This window comes from Ursus maritimus, unplaced genomic scaffold (genome assembly GCF_017311325.1).
Source record: "Ursus maritimus isolate PB19 unplaced genomic scaffold, ASM1731132v1 scaffold_4, whole genome shotgun sequence".
NCBI lineage: Eukaryota > Metazoa > Chordata > Mammalia > Carnivora > Ursidae > Ursus > Ursus maritimus.
The window spans coordinates 47,264,138-47,286,123 of NW_024426552.1; the positions used below are offsets into that span (position 1 = coordinate 47,264,138).

General features: G+C 37.8%; 1 protein-coding gene across 1 annotated transcript in view; it reads right to left on the bottom strand.

The window, feature by feature from the left end:
* Positions 1–10,240: 10,240 nt before the first annotated feature.
* The window catches only part of ZBTB11 (zinc finger and BTB domain containing 11), a 30,525-nt gene continuing 18,779 nt past the window's right edge, over positions 10,241–21,986 (bottom strand). The window contains exons 5-11 of the mRNA XM_008702031.2: positions 21,375–21,556; positions 18,605–18,850; positions 17,170–17,314; positions 15,995–16,112; positions 13,245–13,403; positions 12,956–13,131; positions 10,241–12,433 (exon numbers count right to left, since the gene is read on the bottom strand). Of these exons, the coding sequence (XP_008700253.2) occupies positions 11,916–12,433; positions 12,956–13,131; positions 13,245–13,403; positions 15,995–16,112; positions 17,170–17,314; positions 18,605–18,850; positions 21,375–21,556 (1,544 nt within the window). The 3' untranslated portion in view covers positions 10,241–11,915. The remainder of the gene's footprint in view (positions 12,434–12,955; positions 13,132–13,244; positions 13,404–15,994; positions 16,113–17,169; positions 17,315–18,604; positions 18,851–21,374; positions 21,557–21,986) is intronic.

Sequence of the window (21,986 nt, forward strand, 5' to 3'; positions counted from 1 at the left end):
GACCTGGGATCGAGTCCCACATCAGGCTCCCTGCTCAGTGGGGAATCTGCTTCTCCCTCTCCCTCTTCCACTCCCCCTGCTTGTGTTCTCGCTCTCTGTGAAGTAAATAATGAAATCTCTTTTTTAAAAGCACTACTTAAAAAAAAAGAAAAACAACGTATTCTCATTCTGTCCCATTTAAATATTATGGCAGGCATTGGTTATGTGATGCCCTAAAGAAGAAAATTGGGAATCATCACTTTTACCAGAGCCCTTGCTTTCTCTGATAGGAGTAACTTAAGACAAAGCAGCTGCTATTTGGTGCCAACTTTTTTTTTTTCCCTCAAATTTTAATATAAATTCTAGTTTAACATATGGCCTTGCCATCTTTTAATAAGGTATGCTGGTAGTGCCACCATGTTGAAATGGAGAATTATAAGTGCAATCTCTTGTCCTATACAAAGTTACTTTCATTCCTCTTGTGGTTTCTTTGCTACAGACAGGGAGCCATTAGAAAACCAGGGAGTTTCAAGATGAAGGGCAGTTTTAAATAATCGAAGTAATGGGTGTAAGATAAAAAGGATAATCGGGCAAGCACGGGAGCTAGGAAAGCAAGATATAGGTAGCATGCTCCATGAATGAGTTTATAAAAGCTTAGAATGGTATGTTTTTTAATTAGCAGTAATGAGTTGGAAGTAACATCGGAGACATGGCTAAGGAGTGCAGTGGTTGCAGCAGTGATGGGAGATGGAAGCATCCAGATGACCGGGGAGAATGGTAGGTGTTGAAGAGGGGGAAATTGACAAATATATGTAGGGTAACTTTTAAAGTTTCTAAGAAAAACTGCCAGCCAGAATTTAGGTAAGTAGCAGATGATGACAGAAAATCCATAGATTGTTTTCTTTTCTTTTTTTTTTTTAATTAAATTTGATTAGTTAACATAATGTATTATTAGTTTCAGAGGTAGAGGTCAGTGATTCATCAGTCTTCTACCTAGTGCTCATTACATCACGTGCCTTCCTTAATGTCCATCACCCAGTTACTCCATCCCCTCAACTCCCCCCCTCCAGCAACCCTCAGTTTCTTATGATTAAGAGTCTCTTATGCTGGGGCACCTGGGTGGCTCAGTCAGTTAAGCATCTGCCTTCAGCTCAGGTCATGACCCGAGGGTCCTGGGATTGAGCCCCATGTTGGGCTTTTTCCTGCATCTCCCTCTCCCTCCACCTACCACTCTGCCTACTTGTTCTCTTTCTCTCTGTCAAATAAAATCTTTTTTTAAAAAAGTCTCTTATAGTTTATCTCCCTCTCTGATTTCATCTTGTTTTATTTTTTCCTCTTCCCCTATGATCTTTTGTTTTTTAAATTCCACATGAGTGAGATCATATGATGATTTTTTTTTCTCTGACTTATTTCACTTAGCATAATACCCTTTAGTTCCATCCATGTTGTTGCAAATGGCAAGATTTCATTTTTTTGATGCCTGAGTAGTATTCCAGTGTGTGTGTGTGTATCACATTTTCTTTATCCATTCATCTGTCTATTGATATCTGGACATTGCTGCTATGAACATTGGGATGCAGGAGCCCCTTCGGATCACTACATTTGTATCTTTGGAGTAAATACCCAGTAGTGCAAGTGCTGGGTCGTAGGGTAGCTCTACTTTCAACTTTTTGAGGAACCTCCATACTGTTTTCCAGAGTGGCTGCACCAGCTCGCGTTCCCACCAACAGTGTAGGAGGGTACCCCTTTCTCCACATCCTCGCCAACATCTGTTGTTTCCTGTGTTGTTAATTTCAGCCATTCTGACTAGTGTGAGGTGGTATCTTATTGTGGTTTTGATTTGTATTTCCCTGATGCCGGGTGATGTACAGCATTTTTTTCATGTGTCTGATGGCTATTTGGATGTCGTCTTTGGAGAAATGTCTGTTCATGTCTTCTTCCCATTTCTTGACTGGATTATTTGTTATTTGGGTGTTGAGTTTGATAACCCATAAAGGGTTTTCAGAGGGTACTAGGATATTTGAGGGAATGTGGTCAACGTGAAGCCTGATTGTGTAATGGTAAGTACCATTGGTGTGGGAGTTGTTAAGACTATTTCTCTTTTGTCTGTTTCTACATCTTTCGAGTGGGATTATATGTATCTGTACACAGTTCTATAGCTTATGGAGTAGATGCCCATGAAGTAGAAGACACTGCCAAGAACTTCAGTGTCCCGTCCAGGCAAACTATGGAATAATAGTTAAAACGATACACAAATAAGCTAATGGGGGAAGAAAATGGGATCTTGTTTGTTTGTTTGTTTATTTAAAGTGGAGGAGGGGCAAAGGGAAAGGGAGAAAGGATCTCAAGCAGACTCTGTGCTGAGTGTGGAGCCGGACGCGGGGCTGGATCTCACAACCCTGAAATCATGACCTGAGCTGAAACTGAGCATCGGATGCTTAACTGACTGAGCCACCTTAGGGCCCTGAAATCTTTCAAAAAGGAGTATGGAACAAGCAGGGCAAAAAAGGGGAAATGGCATATTCATATGCAAATGTGTTGGTAATTATGCCTTACTTTTTAATTGGACTAAATATTCGTATGGAAAGAAAGACTGGCACCTGGATTAAAAAAACAGGACAACTATATGTATAGGAGACCATACCTTAAATATGAGAACATGGACAGGTTGAAAGCATGATGGTAAAATATACCATATGAATACCAAAAAAGCTGATGTTGCTATTTTAATTTCAGCCAAAGTAGACTTGGAGCCAGGAGTATTACAAGGGACACTTCAATTTATCCTTTCATAATGATAAAATGTTTAACCAGGAACTATATATTTTATGCACCTAATAACACTTTAAGATGTATAAAGCAAAAATTGTGAAAATTAAAAGAAATAGGCAAATCCACATTCATACAAGGATATTTTAATAAGCTATTCTTAGTAACTGATAGAACAAACCAAAAAATAGATCAGTATGGGTACAGAGTATTTGAACAAAACTAATATTTTGACCTAATTTACATATTAAAACAATGCCCAAAATAGAGAATATTTTTACATTCTCATGAAACATTTGCAAAAATTGATGATGTGCTTGTTCATGAAACAACCCTCAGTATATTTCAAAGAATGGAATATATACAGAATATGAAATCAATACCAAAAGATTTAAAAGTCCGTGTTTAGAAATAGAGTAATATTCTAAATTACGTGTCAAGGAATTATGAAAATTTAAAAATACTTTGAATCTTCAATAATAGTGAAAGAATACCATATCCAGATATGTAGGATGCTGCTGAAGTTGAGCTTAGAGAAACCTTGGAACATAGATTACATGGCAGTAATGTATCAGTGTTAATTTCCTGACTGTATTGCAGCTATTCAAAAGAATACTTTTAAGAAATACATAATAATTCAGATGCAATGAGGCATCAGGTTGACAAGTTACTCTAAAAATTCTCAAGAGGGGCACTTGGGTGGCTCAGTTGGTTAAGCGGCTGGCTGCCTCATGATCTTGGCTTAGGTCAGGATCTCTTGGGTCATGGGGTAGAGCCCCCGCGTAGGGCTCTGTTGAGGAGTCAGCTTGAGATTCACTCTCTCTGCCCCTCCCCCACACTGGAGCGCTCTCTCTCTCTCTCTAAATAAATCTTTTTTTTTTAAAGATTTTATTTATTTATTTGACAGAGAGAGACAGCCAGCGAGAGAGGGAACACAGGCAGCGGGATTGGGAGAGGAAGAAGCAGGCTCCCAGCAGAGGAGCCTGATGTGGGGCTCCATCCCAGAACGCCGGGATCACGCCCTGAGCTGAAGGCAGATGCTTAATGACTAAGCCACCCAGGCGCCCCTAAAATAAATAAATCTTTAAAAATAAAATGTCTCAAGAAAAAAATTACGTATAATTTTTCTGTGAGTTTGATTATTCACAATTATATACATATGTTTGTTTTAGAGTGTATGTGCACGTGCACACACGTGCTTGCCAGGCTGTGTGTGGGGCTGTGAGGGGCGGAGCAGGGGAGAAAGTCTTAAGCAGTTTCCACGCCCAATATGAGCCCAATCTCACGACCTTGAGATCTGACCTCAGCCAAAATCAAGAGTGGGACGCTTAACCACTGAACCATCCAGGTGCCCCCCAAATAAGGTATTTTTAATACTATTTTCCTTGTGCTGTACTTTTCATCTCCATGACTGACTTATTTTATAACTGGAAGTTTGTACCTCTCAATCACCCGCACCTATTTTTCCTATCCCCTGGCCCCTCCCTTCTGGGGAGGAATTACTGGATCATATGGTATTTCTATGTTTAGTTTTTTGAGGAACCTCCATACTGTTTTCCACAGTGGCTGCACCAATTTACATTCTCAGCAACAGTGCACAAGTGTTCTTTTTCCCCACATCCTTGCCAACATTTATTTCTTGTGTTTTTGATTATAGCCGTTCTGACTGGTATGAGTTGATAACTCATTGTGTCTTTAATTTGCATTTCCCAGGTGATTAGTTATGTTGAACATATTTTCATTTGTCTGTTGGCCATCTTTATGCCTTCTTTGGAAATAGGTCTATTCAGGTCCTCTGCCTATTTTTTAATTGGATTGTTTCTTGGTGTTGAGTTGTATAATGTCCTTATTTATTTTGGATAGTGACCCCTTATTAGATATATCATTTGCAAATGTCTTCTCCCATTCACTAGGTTGCCTTTTTGTTTTGTTGATGGTTTCCGTTGCTCACCAAAGCTTTTTATTTTGGTGTGTCCCAAATAGTTCATTTTTGCTTTTGTTTCCCTTGCCTGAGGAGATACATCCATGATTTATTAATGCCTATGTCCAAGAGATTAATGCCTACACTTTCTTGATGGAGTTTCATGGTTTCAGGTCTCACATTTAGATCTCTAATCTATTTTGAGTTGAGAAAGTGGTCCAGTTTCATTCTTTTGCATAGTAGCTATCCACTTTTCCCACCCTTTGTTAAAGAGACCATCTTGCCCCATTGTATATTCTTGCCTCCTTTGTCGTTGATTAACTGACCATATAGGCATGGGTTTATTTCCAGGCTCTCTATCCTGTTACATTGGTCTATGTGTCTGTCTTTGTGCCTGTACCATACTGTTTTGATTACCACAGCTTTGTAGTATACCTGGAAATCTGGGATTGCGATTCCTCTACCTTTGTTCTTTCTCAAGGTTGCTGTAGCTTTTCAGGCATTACAAATTTTAGGATTATTTGTTCTAGTTCCATGAAAAATCCTGTTGGTATTTTGTTAGGGATTACATTGAACCTGTAGATTGCTTTGTGTGGTATGGATATTTTAACAATATAAATTTTTCCTATTTATGAGCATGGCATATCCCTCTATTTGTGACATCCTTAATTTCTTTCACCAATGTCTAATAGTTTTCAGAGTATAGGTCTTTTACCTCCATGGTTAAATTTATTCCTAGGTATTTTATTATTTTTGGTGCAATTGTAAATAGGGTTATTTTCTTAATTTCGCTTTCTCCTTCATTATTGGTGTATAGAAACAATAGATTTCTGCATATTAATTTTGTATCCTGCAACTTTACTGAATTCATTTATTCTAATAGTTTTCTGGTAGAATCTTTAGGGTTTTCTTTGTATAGTATCATGCCATCTTCAAATGTTGACTGTTGTACTTCTTCCTTGCCAACTTGGATGCCTTTTATTTTTCATGTCTGATTGCTGCAGCTAGAATTTCCAGTACTATATTGAATAAATGTGAGGGTGGACATCCTTGTCTCGTTACTGATCTTAGAGGAAATGCTTTTAGTTTTCACCATTGGTATGTTATCTGTTGGTTTTTCATATATGGGCCTTATTATGTTGAGATATGTTCCTTTAAAGAACCCACTTTGTTGAGAGTTTTTACCATGAAGAGATGTTGCATTTTGTTAGATGCTTTTTCTGCATCTATTGAAATGATCATACTTTTTTTCTCTTGTTAATGCTGCATTATCACATTTATTGATTGGCACGTATTAAACCACCTTCATATCCCTGGAATAATTCCTGCTTGATTGTGGTGAATGATCTTTTTTTTAATACTTTTTCTTTTTTAAGTAAACTCTACCCCCAACAGGGGTCTCAAACTCATTACCCCAAGATCAGGAGTCACATGCTGTTATCAACTGAGCCAGCTAGGTGCCCTGGTGAATGATCATTTTGAATTCTGTTTGCTAGTATTTGTTGATGGTTTTTTGCATCTGTGTTCATCAGGGATATTGGCCTATAGTTGTTTTGCTTTGGGATTTTTGTGTGTGTTTTTATTTTGTTTTATTGTTGCTGTTTGTAGCATCTTTGTCTAGTTTCAGATTTTCACTCTGAGATGGGAAAAAAGACAAGGATGTCAACTATCACACCTACTTAACATTGTACTGGAGGTCCTATAGAAAGCAATAAGTCAAGCTAGAATTGGAATAGGAGAAATAAAACTTATTTCCAAATAACAGTTGGGTATGGAGACAGTCAAAACTAAATTAATAAAGGAATTTAGAAAGGTAGTTGAATAAAAGGTCTTATTTCAACTATGTCAGAAAATTTTAAACATTTCACCTTTTAGAATGTTTTGCTCTAGCTTTTTGTAGACAGCTTTATCAGATGAAAGTTCCCTTAACATACAAAAGTGTTTTGTATTTTTATATACCAATAAACTGAAAAATAAAAAATAACATTCACAATTGCATAAAAATATATCTAATAGGTTTATACAAACAAACATTTTGAGAGATATTAAAGATGACTTACATAAGTGAAGAAATATGTTCATGGAATGAGAATTCAGTTATTAGAAAGATATCAGTTCTCTCCAAATTGATCTAGAAGTTCAATACAATTCTAGTCAAAATCCCAACGGGATTTTATTATAGAAATTGGTAAGTTCATTATAGAATATACAAGCAATCTGAAATAAGAACGAAGTGGGAGGATTTACTCTATCAGATATCAGAATTATTATAAACCTACAGTATTAAGACAGTATGGTCCTAAGTACTGTAAGGAAATAGTATTGTTGCAATTTGGTATTGCAAAGAATTGGTACAAGAGTACAGAAATCAAAGAAGCAGAATAGATTCCAGAAAGAAATCTACATATTCATGTACCCTTGATTTATACGATGGCATTGCTGAACAGTGGAAAAAAATAGGTGTATTCAGAAAATTGTGTGCACAATTGGAAATCTATACTATCTAAAAAAAGCTTAAGGTGCACCTGAGTGGCTCAGTCGGTTAAGTGTCTTCGGCTCAGGTCATTATCCCAGGGTCCTGGAATCGAGCCCTGTATTGGGCTCTCTGCTCAGCACGGAGCCTGCTTCTCTTCTCCCTGTGCCTGCCACTCCCCCTGCTTGTGCTTGCTGTCAAATAAATAAAGACTTTAAAAAAAAAGAAGCTTGATGTCTACCTCTGTTTCAGATCATAAATCTAAATATAAAAGACAAAGGTCTAAAGCTTTTAGAAGATAAAATAGGGAAATATAATCTTTGGGCAGGGAAAGATCGTAAAAGGACACAAATTTATAAACTGGACTACATTAAAATTAAAGACTTACATTCATTAAAAGATACCATTAATAGAATGAAAAGACAAGCTCTAAAATAGGAGATGGCAATTGCAAAACAGCTTGTTTTCAGAAAGAAAAGAGACAACTAAAAAGTGCATAAGGTATTCAATTGCCTCACGAAAATGCTATTACACGGCCAACGAATACATGAAAAGGTGTTCAGTCTTCTGGGAAGTACAAATTAAAGCCATACGGGATATTAAGCACATTCATCTCAGCATGGCCAAAGTAAGTAATAAGTAAGCATGCAGAGCAACCACCACTGTGAGAGTCAATTGGTATAACCTCTGGGAAATATTTTGGTTCACGAATCCAAATATCTCAAATTCTACTCTAAGTTATGTATCCAACAGAAATGCACACCCATGTATATACCAAGAGGATAAAAATGGTCCTGCAACATTCCTCAGGATAACCCCAAACTGAAAATAACCCAAATATCCATTATCGGTAGAATGGTGAAGTTGGTATATACACATAAGTTTTTTTTGCAGAGCACACAGAACAGACAGACACAGCGTTTAAAGTGAACCGAATACATCCAACCAGCAAGGTAAGAAAAGATGAATGGAAAAGGGAAGCAGAAATGAGCACCTATGAAGAACCAATCGGAAATACTAGGATAAGAAATGTAATTTTTAAAATGAAGAATAGACAATTGAGTAAGAACAGTTACAGATCAGGTTGAGGAACTCCAAGGAGGTTATCAGGAAGCAAGAAAAAGAAGGGGAGAATGAAAGAGGTATTGAGGGTAGAAATAAAACTTTCGGAAATAAAAAGTAATCAGAAGGGAAAATATTTAAAGAACACTATTCGGTTTCCAGAGTTTGGAAGAGATCAAAATACATGAAACTCCACTTGATAAAATGTAACAAACTCCTTTGAAAATCATAATACCAAGTTTGTAAGAAAGGGAATGTCCTAGAGTCCCCAGGTAAGAGAAAATGGAGTTGAACTTGTAGTGGCCTTGTGGTAGATGGGATTGGCAGTTTCAGAGTGGGGGCTTTTGACAGCTAAAAGGCAACGAGATCAGGATTTAGGTCTACAGAAATTGGAAAAACAATTAAACGTAATACTGAGAACACGGGAGCACCTGGCTGGCTCAGTTGGTAGAGCATGCAACTCTTGATCTCAGGGTCGTGAGTTCAAGCCCCAAGATGGGCAGGGAGCCTACTGAAAAAAGAAAGAGCTACATCTTCAGTGAAAGAACAGTCAAGAAAAAAACTCAGTTCACCAGTCCAGCAGATAAGGATACTTGTTTGTCGGTGGGCAAAAGCCTCCCTTGAAGATTTAGAATAGCGAGTGTGCTCTCAAACTTGCCTGAAGTTCGAATTGACAGGTGCTGGTCCAGGAAACCAGTCTGAGAATTAACATGAAAATGGTACCTAACCATGAACACTCTTGGAGCAACCCAGCAGATGCAAACACAAAACCTCAGCCTATGTGGGCGGCACAGGCTTCCAAAAGATGAGGCCCTACTGGAGAGGAGTCCATACTCCCAAATCCGTGAGGCTCTCGAGGAAAAATCCAACGAACAGCAGTATTTAAACCTCAAAACATCAAGTAATAGACTATAAGTCTGGTATAAACTGATTAAATAAGTTACTTATGCATCTTTGCTCCGCAAGCTTCTACAAACTCGCATTGATCAACATATAGGATCAAAAGGAAGCAATGGCTTTTATTATGTATGTTCCAAACGTAAGATGTAAAACTGTTTAGGAACTTCCAAGAGATTACAGGTTTGACAAGAAGAATCGTGAGCAGGAAACATCATGCACAGTGTACACCAATGCACTAAAAACGACAAAACACTGAGGGTTTGGATGTGCTCTAAGTCTAGCAGTTTAGGCAACCCTGTGAAATTCTGTATACAGCCGCTTTTAATAAAACAGATTCAGATCCATGTTAGAGAATTCATTGATGCTATCAATTCACACATTTCAGTGACTAACAGCAATGACTCAAACTGCTTGGCAGCAGGAGTTAAGAAGTACATTTAACCAGGGGTACCCACACAATTAGGGGAGAGTCACCTGACAAGCCAATGTGTCTTTTTTTTTTTTTTTTTTTTTAAGATTTATTCATTTGACGGAGACAGCCAGCGAGAGAGGGAACACAAGCAGGGGGAGTGGAAGAAGCAGGCTCCCAGCAGAGCAGGGAGCCCGATGTGGGGCTCGATCCCAGGACCCCAGGATCACGCCCTGAGCCAAAGGCAGATGCTTAATGACTGAGCCACCCAGGTGCCCCGCAGTGCGTGTTTCTAAAAAGGAATTGTGAATTAAATATAGACGTTTCCCTCATGGCAATATAAAACTGAATTTCTGCAACTTTAACATGTTTCTAACATGGAATTATGTAATTCTACACATCTTTAAAAAAGTCATGCCCAACATGGGGCTTGAATGCACAAAGTCAAGACCAAGAGTCACATGCTGTACCGACGACGGAGCCAGCCAGGCGCCCTGTAACTCTACATGTTTGAATTATCCGAAGTAGGCAGTAAGTCACACTACTTCCAATTTTGTGGCAAAATTATGTTTACAAGTAAGAAGCTCTAATATTATTGTTTTCACCCAATGGTTTTTTTTTAATGTATTCTATTCCCCTTCCCTTTAAAAATGGATTAACTTTAATAACATATCAAATAACAGCAACTGATTTATGAATAGAAAAGTGACAAGCTCAACTCCAAAGCTTATGCTTTTAAACAAGATTCAACATCTTTTATTTACAATTTTTGACATACATTAATGGTCTTATACAACCAACTAAATCTAATAACAACAGTGAAGATGGAACATAAAAGACACAATTCCAAGTCAGGGTGAAATACGTTTTCACTAACTGAAAGGTACGATAAACAAGCAGCCAATATAAAGTTACAGACTGTATGTCAATTCACTTAAAATTGAAAGTCAGCCACACAGCTACAGAAACAATGGGAAATTTGCAAATGCAAATATTACATATGCAGGTACAATGCATGCATGGCGTCATATTTAGTCTTTACCTTTTAGCCATTTTTTAAGTAAACTGGAATAAGTATCTTAATAATATATGTACATCAAGGCACATTCTTTTCTTGTGCTTTAGGAATGATTTACATGTGATTTGCTTATATCTTCATTTTATATCTTATATTAGCTTCTAATACTTAAAAAAGTTTAATTTTAACAATTATAGTTTGAGTGGTAGATTCCCACACGAGAGAAATGTGGCATCTCCCCCATGGTTATTCTGAAGATCAGAAAACTGGATAGCGTCTAGGAGTGGGAATTTAAAAATCAAAAACACAAATTAATATAATTCTCAGGTAACTTTTAAAAATAATTTACTTTCAACAATTTGGTGGACCATAATCATTTAACTTCTTCAAATAGTATACTAAAATGAGGGCTCAACTGAAGACTTTTCAATATTCTGAAGTTACTTGACAATTATACGGTATCCACAGGACCGCTGTAGAGGTCTATATTGCTATCCTATTTCTAAAGCAGTTTTTCAACAAAATTGAACAATTAAACATGATACAAAAGCTGCAAACATACCAAATCTAGTTTTAATTTGTTCATTGTTCAGCAAAAGAATGAGATTTTTTTCATTCATTGTCCCATGTTATCAAGGAGAAATTTCCCATCAACAGTGTTTAATAACAGTGTTCTTTGCTCATGGTCAATTTACTTGCCTTGAAGAGATAGTATATAGTAAGGCTTTAATAGGCATTTCATGCATTTTAATGGCATTTAAAAAATCAGCTATTTATTTAAGGGTTCCCCATATAGATAAGTATACTGTGCAAACTTGATTACAACATGTAACTCATTAAGTGCTTTAAAATAGAATAAATCCCTGACTTATAAGGGGTTAAAATAAATAAGAAGTCAAGAATCACAGATCTGAAGCATTTTAAAAATGTAATATACCTATGCATCCTACTAAAATGCTTTATATTAGATTTTTTTTAAACCTATAAACAGGGCAAATGAAATCACAGAACCTCTCTATTTTGAGAATAAAAGAGAAGAAGATCTGACTAGTGCAGCCTTTTAAACTCAAAGTATATAATGTCAAAATGCAAGTGAAACTATACAGTTTTTAATTTAGTACAATCCTTTATAAACATTAATTCATAAAAAGTACACCATGATATAAACCAATGCCATCAAGTAGATTTGTTTTCAATTTCTTTACAGTAAATAGACTTTTCAACAGACACCATTAGCCAGACAAACCGTTCGGAAATGTTCAAACATCACCAAACAGCTCAGAGCCTTGACCTACCAACTCCAGGCAGACAGTCACATAGTACTGTAAACAGATGTTCCGTGAGTTCAGTATACATGTCACTTCTTTTCTCTCTATAGCTATAGTCATTCTGCTTCTGAAATGTGTGCCACCTCCACTTCAACAGTCTGAATAGCTTCTGCCACTTCCGAGAGCTTCTGTCCTTGCTGTTGTGCCAACACATAATTAACCACTTGCATAATGCTTTGGTCAGAGAGCGTGGACACTGATGGACACTCTTCCGTAGCCGCAACAGCTTCCAGCGCTTCCATGGTGTCTCCCGTCACCACCACCGTCTCCAGTTCTTGAGGACCACTGTTTTCTTGTTCCTGCATGTCTGCTGTTAAGATACTAACAGCATGCTCCACTTGAGTTCCTTGGTTATGAAACTGAAGGGTATCTTTTTCCAGCATTATTTTGCAAGGCACATAATCTCTATGGAATTTAGTCATATGTTTACGGAGTGTTCGAGCATCTATGTAGGCTTCGCTACATACCGGGCAGACATAGGGCCGTTCGCCAGTATGTGTTCTGACGTGGCGTTTTAGAGATCGGGCATCAGCCCAAGCTACTCCACATGTTAAGCATTCAAATGGCTTAACCCCTATTAAAAAAGAGAGGGAGACAGAGAGAGAAGTGTGTGTGTAAGGTACAAGTAGCAAAATATATTAAAGTTCCTTGATAAATAATGCTTTTCTTTAGGTACAGTAGCCCATAACCCCTTCTATCTGGACTATGGCAATCTTTTATTTAGGACCTAATGGTATACCTTAGAATAAACTAGATTCTGCAATACAATCTCTCTACAGGTGTATCAGGAGATAGAAGTTACTGAGAGACAATTTTGAGTTTCCTATAACCTTAGGATAAGGTAACAGAAGCTTCCAATAGTCCAGCTGACCTACAATACCAAGCTCACTAAAAAAGAAACCTATCTACATACACAATAACTAGGCACCCAGGTTCAGGATCACCTCAATCACTTGAATAAATATTCCATAACATGGGATTAAACTCTTATCAAAGGAAGGTGAGGTAACAGACAAGAGGCCTAGTAAAGGGAGAGTCACTATTGGATTGGCTTTTTATCCTACTTAAATATATACATAATATTAAGTACAGGTACCTTCATGGTTGTTCATGTGTCTCCTATACTCTCTTAGCTGAGTGAATTTTCTTCCACATTGTTCACACACCCGTTCCAGGTTCTGCTTTGCTCTTCCTTTTTTTCCATGGGTAGCCTTCTTTACGTGCCTTCTGAACAATGCTTTCTCATAAAATTCTTTGCCACATATATTACACCTATAATGGGGGTAAAAAAAACACCTAAATTATTTTTTCCAAAGCACCAGCATCCAAAAGAATTAATCCAAGTACATATACATCTCCGCTAAGTTCAGGTCAAATTTATCTACCTGTAAGGCTCAGTGACAGAATGAGACTTCACATGGGAATACCAATCCTTCTTCCAACTATAGCACTTATCGCAAAATTGGCACTGGAATGGCTTCACGCCAAGATGTTTGTTCATGTGCTGACGAAGATCTCTAGCTTCAAAGAAACTTTTTTCACATCTGCAATAACAAAGTTGAAACCACTCAATCGGATCACTTCATTATTCTTTTAAAACAAATTTCCAAGACTCAGTACATTCATGGGTTTCTGGAACTCTACAAAATGATCCCAATTTAAAACAAAAGAAATTAGCCACCTGGGTGGCTTAGACCATTAAGTGTCTGCCTTCGGCTAAGGTCGTGATCCCAGGGTCCTGGGATCAAGACCAGCATCAGGCTCCCTGCTTGTTTGGGAGCCTGCTTCTCCTTCTCCCTCTGCTGCTCCCCCTGCTTGTGCTCTCTCCCTATCAAATAAATAAAATCTTTAATAAATAAATCATAAATAAATAAATTTATTTTTAAGTTTCAAAACCACAAGAATTTGCTACTATTCCAATCTTGCAGTAAAAGGCTTCAGGGTTTGAAGTTCTTTTGGCTCTGGAGTACTGGAAACGTGTTTAAGTTTTTATTTAAATCCCAGTTAGTTAACATACAATTTCAGGTGTACAATATAGTGATTCAACACTTCCATACAACACCTGGTGCTCAACATAAGTGCCCTCCTTAATCCCCATCACCTATTTCATCCATGCCCCCACCCACCTCCCCTCTGGTAACCATCAGTTTGTTCTCTATAGTTCAGAGTCCATTTCTTGGTTTGCCTCCCTCTCTCTTTCTCTTTTGCTTGTTTGTTTTATTTCTAGTACTAGAAACATTTAAAAAGAACAATGCAGAGCTCTCAAAGGCTATTGTATAAGACATTGGTTTTCTTTCTCCCCCTAAACCCCATCTGATCCCCCATTTTTCCCCTCTTCCTTTCTGTCCATGTGTTTAGAGTAGGCCTCACTGTTGACCACAGGATGGAGCAACTGCCTCAGACCTAACTCAATCAGAGCACAGCATTCCCTTGGCTGTAATTACTGATGAGGGGATAATCAAATGACTTAACCAGATTCGATCTCAGAACCTATACAGGAATTACCAGAAACGCGGCTTGATGATTTGGGAGTTGAGAGGATGTGAGGCTGAAGCCATTGCTCCTGCCTTGTCCAGAGAGCCTTGGAGACATCAAGTGCTAATGAATGTGAATCTAGTTTATGCTTAACCATTCAGACTCCTAGACTTACCTTTCATTCAAGCCAGTTTAGGTTGGGTTTTCTTTCACTTGCAACTAAAAATCGATTGATAATAAAATATCTGTTTTATAATAAGACTGATTAAAGTGACATCAGTAAATATGGCAGTCAGGAAACCCACAAGCCCAATGCTCCACAAAGCAGTAGACAAAACTGGCCTAAATTATGAGAATCAATTTTACTGGAACTCTGGAAACTGACTAAAAGGGTACAGAGACCAGGCAAACATATAATTTAAAAAATCGTTAAATGTTTGTAAGAGAGCTTTGTAGCATTTGAACTTACCTTGGTCCCATTCCCTGCTTCTCAGCTCAGCAGCAGCCATGAAGACTGCATTCCCACCATGGGTTCCTAGTGCCCGAGGGACTTATTCTCAAAGAACTGTGGTTGTCTCTTTCAACCTACCCAGTGACTCCCTGAAGGATCCCCTCAAAGAGCCTGCATTTAGTCTGCCCAACTCTATTAGGACTGAGGATTGGGGGGAAAAGAGAAGTCTGTTGAAAACATTTAAAGGCAAATATATTCGCTTCCACTGCATGGGGCAAGAAATAATAGTTTGGTTCAAACAATATACAAACCAAGAGCTTGGGAATGAAATGGTGGTCGATGAGGGGCTTTGAAAAACTCTCACATTCTCCCAGGAGTTGAGAAGTCCATGCACTTGGCCAGGGCAATACATATTGAGAAAAGACTGCACAAACAGGAAGAGAAGGCCAAGACAGAGTTGTAACAGCCTGCCTCAGTGTGAAGGCATTCTGGAATTAGGCAGTGGTGATGTCTAATTGCACAATGTACTAAATGTACTAAAAGTCAGTGGATTGTACACTTTAAAATGATGAATTTTATGTTAAGTGAGTTTTATCTCAATTAGAAATTTCAGGAGGCTTTGGAAAATAAAAAGAGGGAGAAAAGAAAAAGAGTCTGAAGAGACGAAAAACTAGCAGACAAGCCAGCACCTTAGACGAACTGCCTAGAAAAATAATCTCTAGCCTTCCTTCCTATAGTCTCCACCCCCAGGTAATACATTTGAAGAATGTCTTTAAATTATTTCAAGTGAGTGAGTTATGTGTTATGTAATATCTAAATAAAACTAAAAAATCATAAATAGCAATATCTAGGCAAAAAAAAAAAGACTGATTAAAATCAAGAATAAATAAAAATTCAATATTATCTTCAAACATTTCCTTGTGGTTTTTTTTAGCTTTATTGAGGTATAACTGACAAAATTGTAAGATATTTAAAATGTACATAATGGTTTGATAGATGTATCCGTTGTGAAAGGATTCCTTCCCCCTAGTTAAGTCACGTATCCATCACTTCAGATATATACATATAAGTTCTACTCCCTTAGCAAATTTCAATGATATAATAGTGTTATCCACTAGAGTTATCTCAAATATTTTCTTTTGAAAGGAACTTTCAAATAAACCTGTAAGAACACAAGGAAATTGAACAGTTTATATATTAAATACTTACTGAGTACAATGATAGCCTCGAACTTCTGGCTTTGGCTGGTGTTTCTTTAGGTGCTTGCTAAGTCCAGAGCCCCTGTGAAAAGACTTTCCACAAACTGAGCAAAGGTACTTGGACTCACCTATGAAAAATAAACAATACATCACAAATCCAACAATCGGGTGCTCTTCCAACAGAATACTTTATGTCCTACTTCAAAAGTTATCTATCAAGGGGACACAGAAGCTATTACACTTGGCAGTCATCTTCTCAGAAGAACAACAAACCAGGTCAAAATCTCTATTTCCTCTCAATTACAGTACTAGCAAGGTTACCAATACCCAAAGAACGTCATGCACTTGCATAATCATCCGGATTGTAATCGTACAGAGTTGAATACAAGTTCTGGAGCGACTACCTACCCTTCACTAGCCATTTCCACAGAACTGCTTTAAGCACTGGAAAATAATTAAGTGTGGACTAAAATTTCTAATAAAATTATAAGCCCTATACCCTCTTGACAGTTACATCTGCCTATTACTTAACTTTCTTAAGATTATTTATTTATTTGAGAAAGAATTGGGGGGGGTGGAGAGGCAGAGGGAGAAGCAGACTCCCCACTGAGCAGGGAGCCCAATGAGGGTCATGACCTGAGCTGAAGGCAGATGCTTACCTGACTGAGCCACCCAGGCGCCCCATTAACTTTTTAAAAGCATGACCATTTCTTTAAGTGCCTGGATCTAAATATTGCGTAATTTAACACTCAGGACACTTTTTTCTACACTAAGGGAAAACAAAGAATATTTTTACACCAAAAAGACAGCTCTAAAACTAGATTTAAGAACACTTTCTAGGGGCGCCTGGGTGGCTCAGTCGTTAAGCGTCTGCCTTTGGCTCAGGGTGTGATCCCGGGGTCCTGGGATCAAGCCCCATATTGGGCTCCTCTGCTAGGAGCCTGCTTCTTCCTCTCCCACTCCCCCTGCTTGTGTTCCCTCTCTCGCTGACTGTCTCTCTGTCAAATAAAATCTTAAAAAAAAAAACAAAAAACACTTTCTAGCCTTACTTTCATTAATAAAAAAACTGCACACATATAGCCATCAGTATATCAATATCATTTCTAAAATAATTACAGCATAATCAATTTAACAGTGACTTAAGAGTATATAATGTGTAACATGTCCATACAAATTAATCATTACCTGTGTGAATACTCATATGTTCTTGAAGACTCCGTTTGGTAACAAATGACTTAACACATAGTTCGCACTGGAACTGCTTTTGTGATTGATGAAGACTCTGGTGTAATTTTAGACCATGCTTATAGATGAAAGTCTTTCCACAGACCTGAGACAGCACAGGTGTTTAAACAGAAAGGAAAAATCAGGGCTGTTTCTGAAGAACGAGGACAGAGAAAGCATATGCCATTTTAAAGAAAAAAGTGTATAAACAAAATGACAAACTGAAGTTGAAACAAGTGTCAATGATATTAGCTGGCTGATCATCTTCTGACTCACTACGTAACACATATTGCTTTTTCTTAGATCTAAGTGCTCATGGAGGAGCCCAAAGCAGTACAAAAGACCCTCCCGTTGTCCTTGTAAGACATGTGTGCTTTCTACATTAAAAGAGACATGAGAGCTTAATCAAGAAAATACACTAATTTCTTTCTACACCAACTAGAACAGTGCTTCTCAAACTCTGTGGTGAAGACAACCAGGGGTTTTTTTTTTCCTTTCCCCAATCCATTTTTCGTTAAATATGATAAAATGTCAAAACAATATCAATTGCCATGACAATTTCTAGATGTCTACTCTCAATTTTTGTACTTATCTTCCATGGACCACACATTTTGAGTAGTGCTACATGAAAAGATCAGAGGCCCAGTTAATACTTATCTTTAAAATTTATGAATAAAATGAAGCTTAGGAGTTGCCTTCTAAAGAAACGAGGGGACAAGGGAGTAGGACAGTAAGTGACAGTATACAATAAAACACAGCTGACCATGTGTTGAGAACTACTGAAGCTGGTTAAAGCGTATATGAGGTTCTAGTCTAGTCTCTTATAACAAAAAGCAAAAAAGAAAAAAAAAGAGGAGACAATCATTAAAAATCTCATTGGGGAAAACATGGCTCATGCTTATATGCAAGGCTGTAGGGGCTACCAGAAAATTTTCGCTGTTCCAAAGAGCCCTAAACTGGCTCATCACAGGATTCTTTACCTAGAAGTTTTATTTTGGCATTTGGATAGTCTCAGTCCTCCGCTCTAGAAAACACACAGCTTAGGCAGGATTTTTGCTAAGATTTGTTTAAACCACGGGTTCCCTTCCAGTCCAGATTGGTCCTGCTGAAGGTTAAAGGGACGAATGGGATAATGAACTGGTTATTCTCACCCAGTACATCCTCTGAATCCTAGTAAGTTTCATGAACATCCTAATATATTCATTTTAAATTACAACAAATTAAATAGCAAATGAAAGAACACAACTGAGAATTACCCTTAATCCAGGCAACTGAAAAAGTCCTAGAATTCTCTGTGACATTTTACTGGAGTGAAGGTGACTCCAGAATCCAACCAGTCACACACTAGTTAAGTGCGAATCTTCTTTATATAATAAAATCAACTTTATGGCATTACCTGGCACGCATGTGGCTTTACCCCTGTATGCTTTAACATGTGTATTCGGAGAGAATATAATTTAGGTAATGTCCTTCCACATATGGAACATATAAACTCTCGTTTGGTTCTCCCCTTCTCAGACGATGTTCCCGATGTCTCATTAGATGTAGAATTGGAAGAGGATGAAGTGGGTGCATCTTTTCTGGTATGTCGAATGAGATGTGCTCGCAAGGAGGCACTGTACTGAAACTGTTTTTTACACAACTACAAAAAAGGTAAATAAAATTCTGTCTAAATGTAATTCTGTAACAAATGTTAAATGAAACTTGACTATTTCAATTTCCCATTTCGTGACTATTATATACATCAATAAACACATACACTACGTAAAAGACAATATGCTAGGTATCAGATATAAGGATGAAAGGGGTCAAGACCCAGCCCCTACTCTACAGAGGTTTATAATCTAACCACTGAGGGAGTAACAGAAGCAATAAAGAAAGGCACCAATGAGGAGACTAGGACTGTCTAGAAGGAATGGTAGGACACAGAGAGGGAAGAATGCTATCATCATATGAGTACTAATAGTGGTTAGGTGGAGCAAAACTAGGGGTTAGAGAAAGTAGAAAGATAAAACTGTGATGGTTCTTAAAATTCTTCTTTTGGCCTACTACTTCTGCCACTTTTTTTTTTTTTTTTTTGACTCTCTCATGATGCTTATCTTGGTACCTCTAAGTAACACGAATAATGGATGAGGACTCTCTCCCTTCACCCCTCCACTCCCTACACATATGCAGACCCTTCCTGTTACCTTACTTTCTTGATATAGCTATGTCTCAGTTTTGACCAATTTCCATGTTCACATTTTTTCAATGATGTAGTTATTATTACAGCTGGGACATAGAGTACACTATGATTCTCTTTCCTTTCTTTTTCTGTTTTGCTTATTTCTCTTTATATTTACTGCTAATTCATCACCAAGCCCTTCCCTCAATTGTCTACTGAGAGGAGATTGAAAGACATCACCTTAAAGAGATCTCTGTCAAGGCATTTTGTCCTGTTCCAATCTGGATTGGTTGTTTCCTATGCTTGGACTCTGTAGAATTGGACCCCATGTTTCCCGGGTTTCCCAGGTCCTGCTCATTTTAGTGGAACACTTCTGCCAATAAGCCTCCTGAGAAAGGGAGTTCGGGAGGTACAACTTTTGAGACCTTGCATGTCTAAAAGTGTTCTTATTCTACCATCACAAATAACTGATAGTTTGGCTACAGATTTTAAGGTAGAAATCATTTCCCTTTAGGATTTTAAAGACATTGTGCCTTCCTTTCTCTTCTAGTTTCCACTGTTGCTGCTGAAAAGCCTGAAGCCATTCTGACCTTTATTCTTTCTATGTCTTTTTCCTCTATCATTATTTATTAGATTTTTTTCTTTGTCCCTTGATTTGAAGATTTCATAATTTATCTCGATATACATTTACTTTCATCCATCGTTGTGGGCACTCAACGTGCCCTTTTTCACAAGGAAACTTAAGTTCTGATATTTTTCTGTATTGCACCAATGACTTCCTTCTCTCTATATTCTGTTTGGTGTTATCTGGATATTAGACATCCTATATCAATTCTCTAAATTTCTTTACTCTCATGTTCTAACTTGTCTTTTGCATTATTTTCTGAGACATTTAGTCTATTTCCCAATTTTTCTAAGATTTTTGTATTTGTGGATCCCTCAAAGTTGCTCTTTTTTCTTGAAATATTTATCATGAGTCTGATGATCCCTGACAGCTACTCATATTTTACAATGTTAAAACACTGGATTGGAATTTCTGTGTAAGTGGGGTGGGTGCGGGGGAAGCTGTCAACCATAGGCTTTAGTCGGCACTATCTCCAGGTCCTTTGTTATTGGGCTTTTGGATTTCTCATCTCTGAGAAACCTTTCTGCTTCTGGTTAAGGGTCTGGCGGCTAATATTCTGGGACTTGAGTAGGTAAAGAGAACTTGAAAGGTTTCAACAATCAGTATGTAAGGTTTTCTTCTCCCTTGTTTTGGGTATAGTACATTCACCCTCACTGTACACAGCGTTCCCCAGAGCAGTCATGGTTTTACCTCTTCCAGAAAGTAGAAGATAGATCTTTGGCTGAGGGACTGGTGGTGGTGATTTAATTGCTTCTTAAATAACAACCAGACTAACTTCTACTTTCAAAGTAGCTAGTAACACTAACTTCTGAGGCATTTGGTACTTCTGCAATACAATTTGGACAGATTCTTAGCTTTCTGCACTGAAAGCCTGGGAACGAGCCCTTTCAAATCTGCTATATCGGTTATTCCATCTATTTATCACGGGCCATAATGCAGTCGCTAAGGTTTTCTCTCCTGTTCTCTTTACCCTTCTATGAGCTTCTATTTTTCAATTTTTTAAGTTTATTTATTTTTAAGTAATCCCTACCCTCAATGTGGGGCTCGAACTCACGATCCTCTGAGATCAAGAGTCACACGCTCTACTGACTAAGACTGCCAGGTACCCCTAAGCTTAGATTTTTTAAATGATAATTTCAGTCTTGTCTTATTAGGGTATGAGGAAGAAGCAAAGATACATCACTGTTTTTTGTGGGGTTTTTGGGGGGAGGGGTCAGAGAAATGACATATACAAATCAGAAGATAACTCTTACATAGCAATATTAAGGGAGACAGAGAAACACTGAGAGAATACTAGTAGAATAACACTGAGCAGTAAACTGGATTCTGTTTATCATGAAAGTAGAGCCATCTTCAATTAGCTTTCCAGTTACTTACCGGACATTTGTAATCTCTAGCTCTTTCATGTTTCAGTGTGTGCATTATAAGGGCATATCGTCTCTGAAAAACCATGCCACATTCCCCACATTTATGGGATGCTGCTTCTTCAGTATTCTCTTTAGCATCCCTTTTTGGCTGTTTCATCTTTTTCCCTCTTTGAACTAATTTCTGGGCTACCTAATTAAGGGACAGAAAACACAATCTAAATAAACATACTCATTTTAATTAAAAAAAAAGATTTATTTACTTGAGAGACAATGTGCAAGCGAAGAGAGCACAAGCAGCTGAAGGAGAAGCAGACTCCCTGCTGAGCAAGGAGCCCCATGCAGGACTCGATCCCAGGACCCTGAGATCATGACCTGAGCCAAAGGCAGACGCTTAACCAACTGAGCCACCCAGGCGCCCTAACTCATTTTAATTTTTAAAATCGTGAATCATGTTATAATATTTCAAATTAATATTATCTTGTTAATATTGGTATTTAAAACATTAAGTTGCTTTCCTGCACCTACTGCCCTTCCTCCCAAAATAATTTTCATGATAGGTATTAAGTTTATGAATAGGATGCTTTTGACTTAAAGCTAAAACCAAAGGTCACCTTTTCGTCGT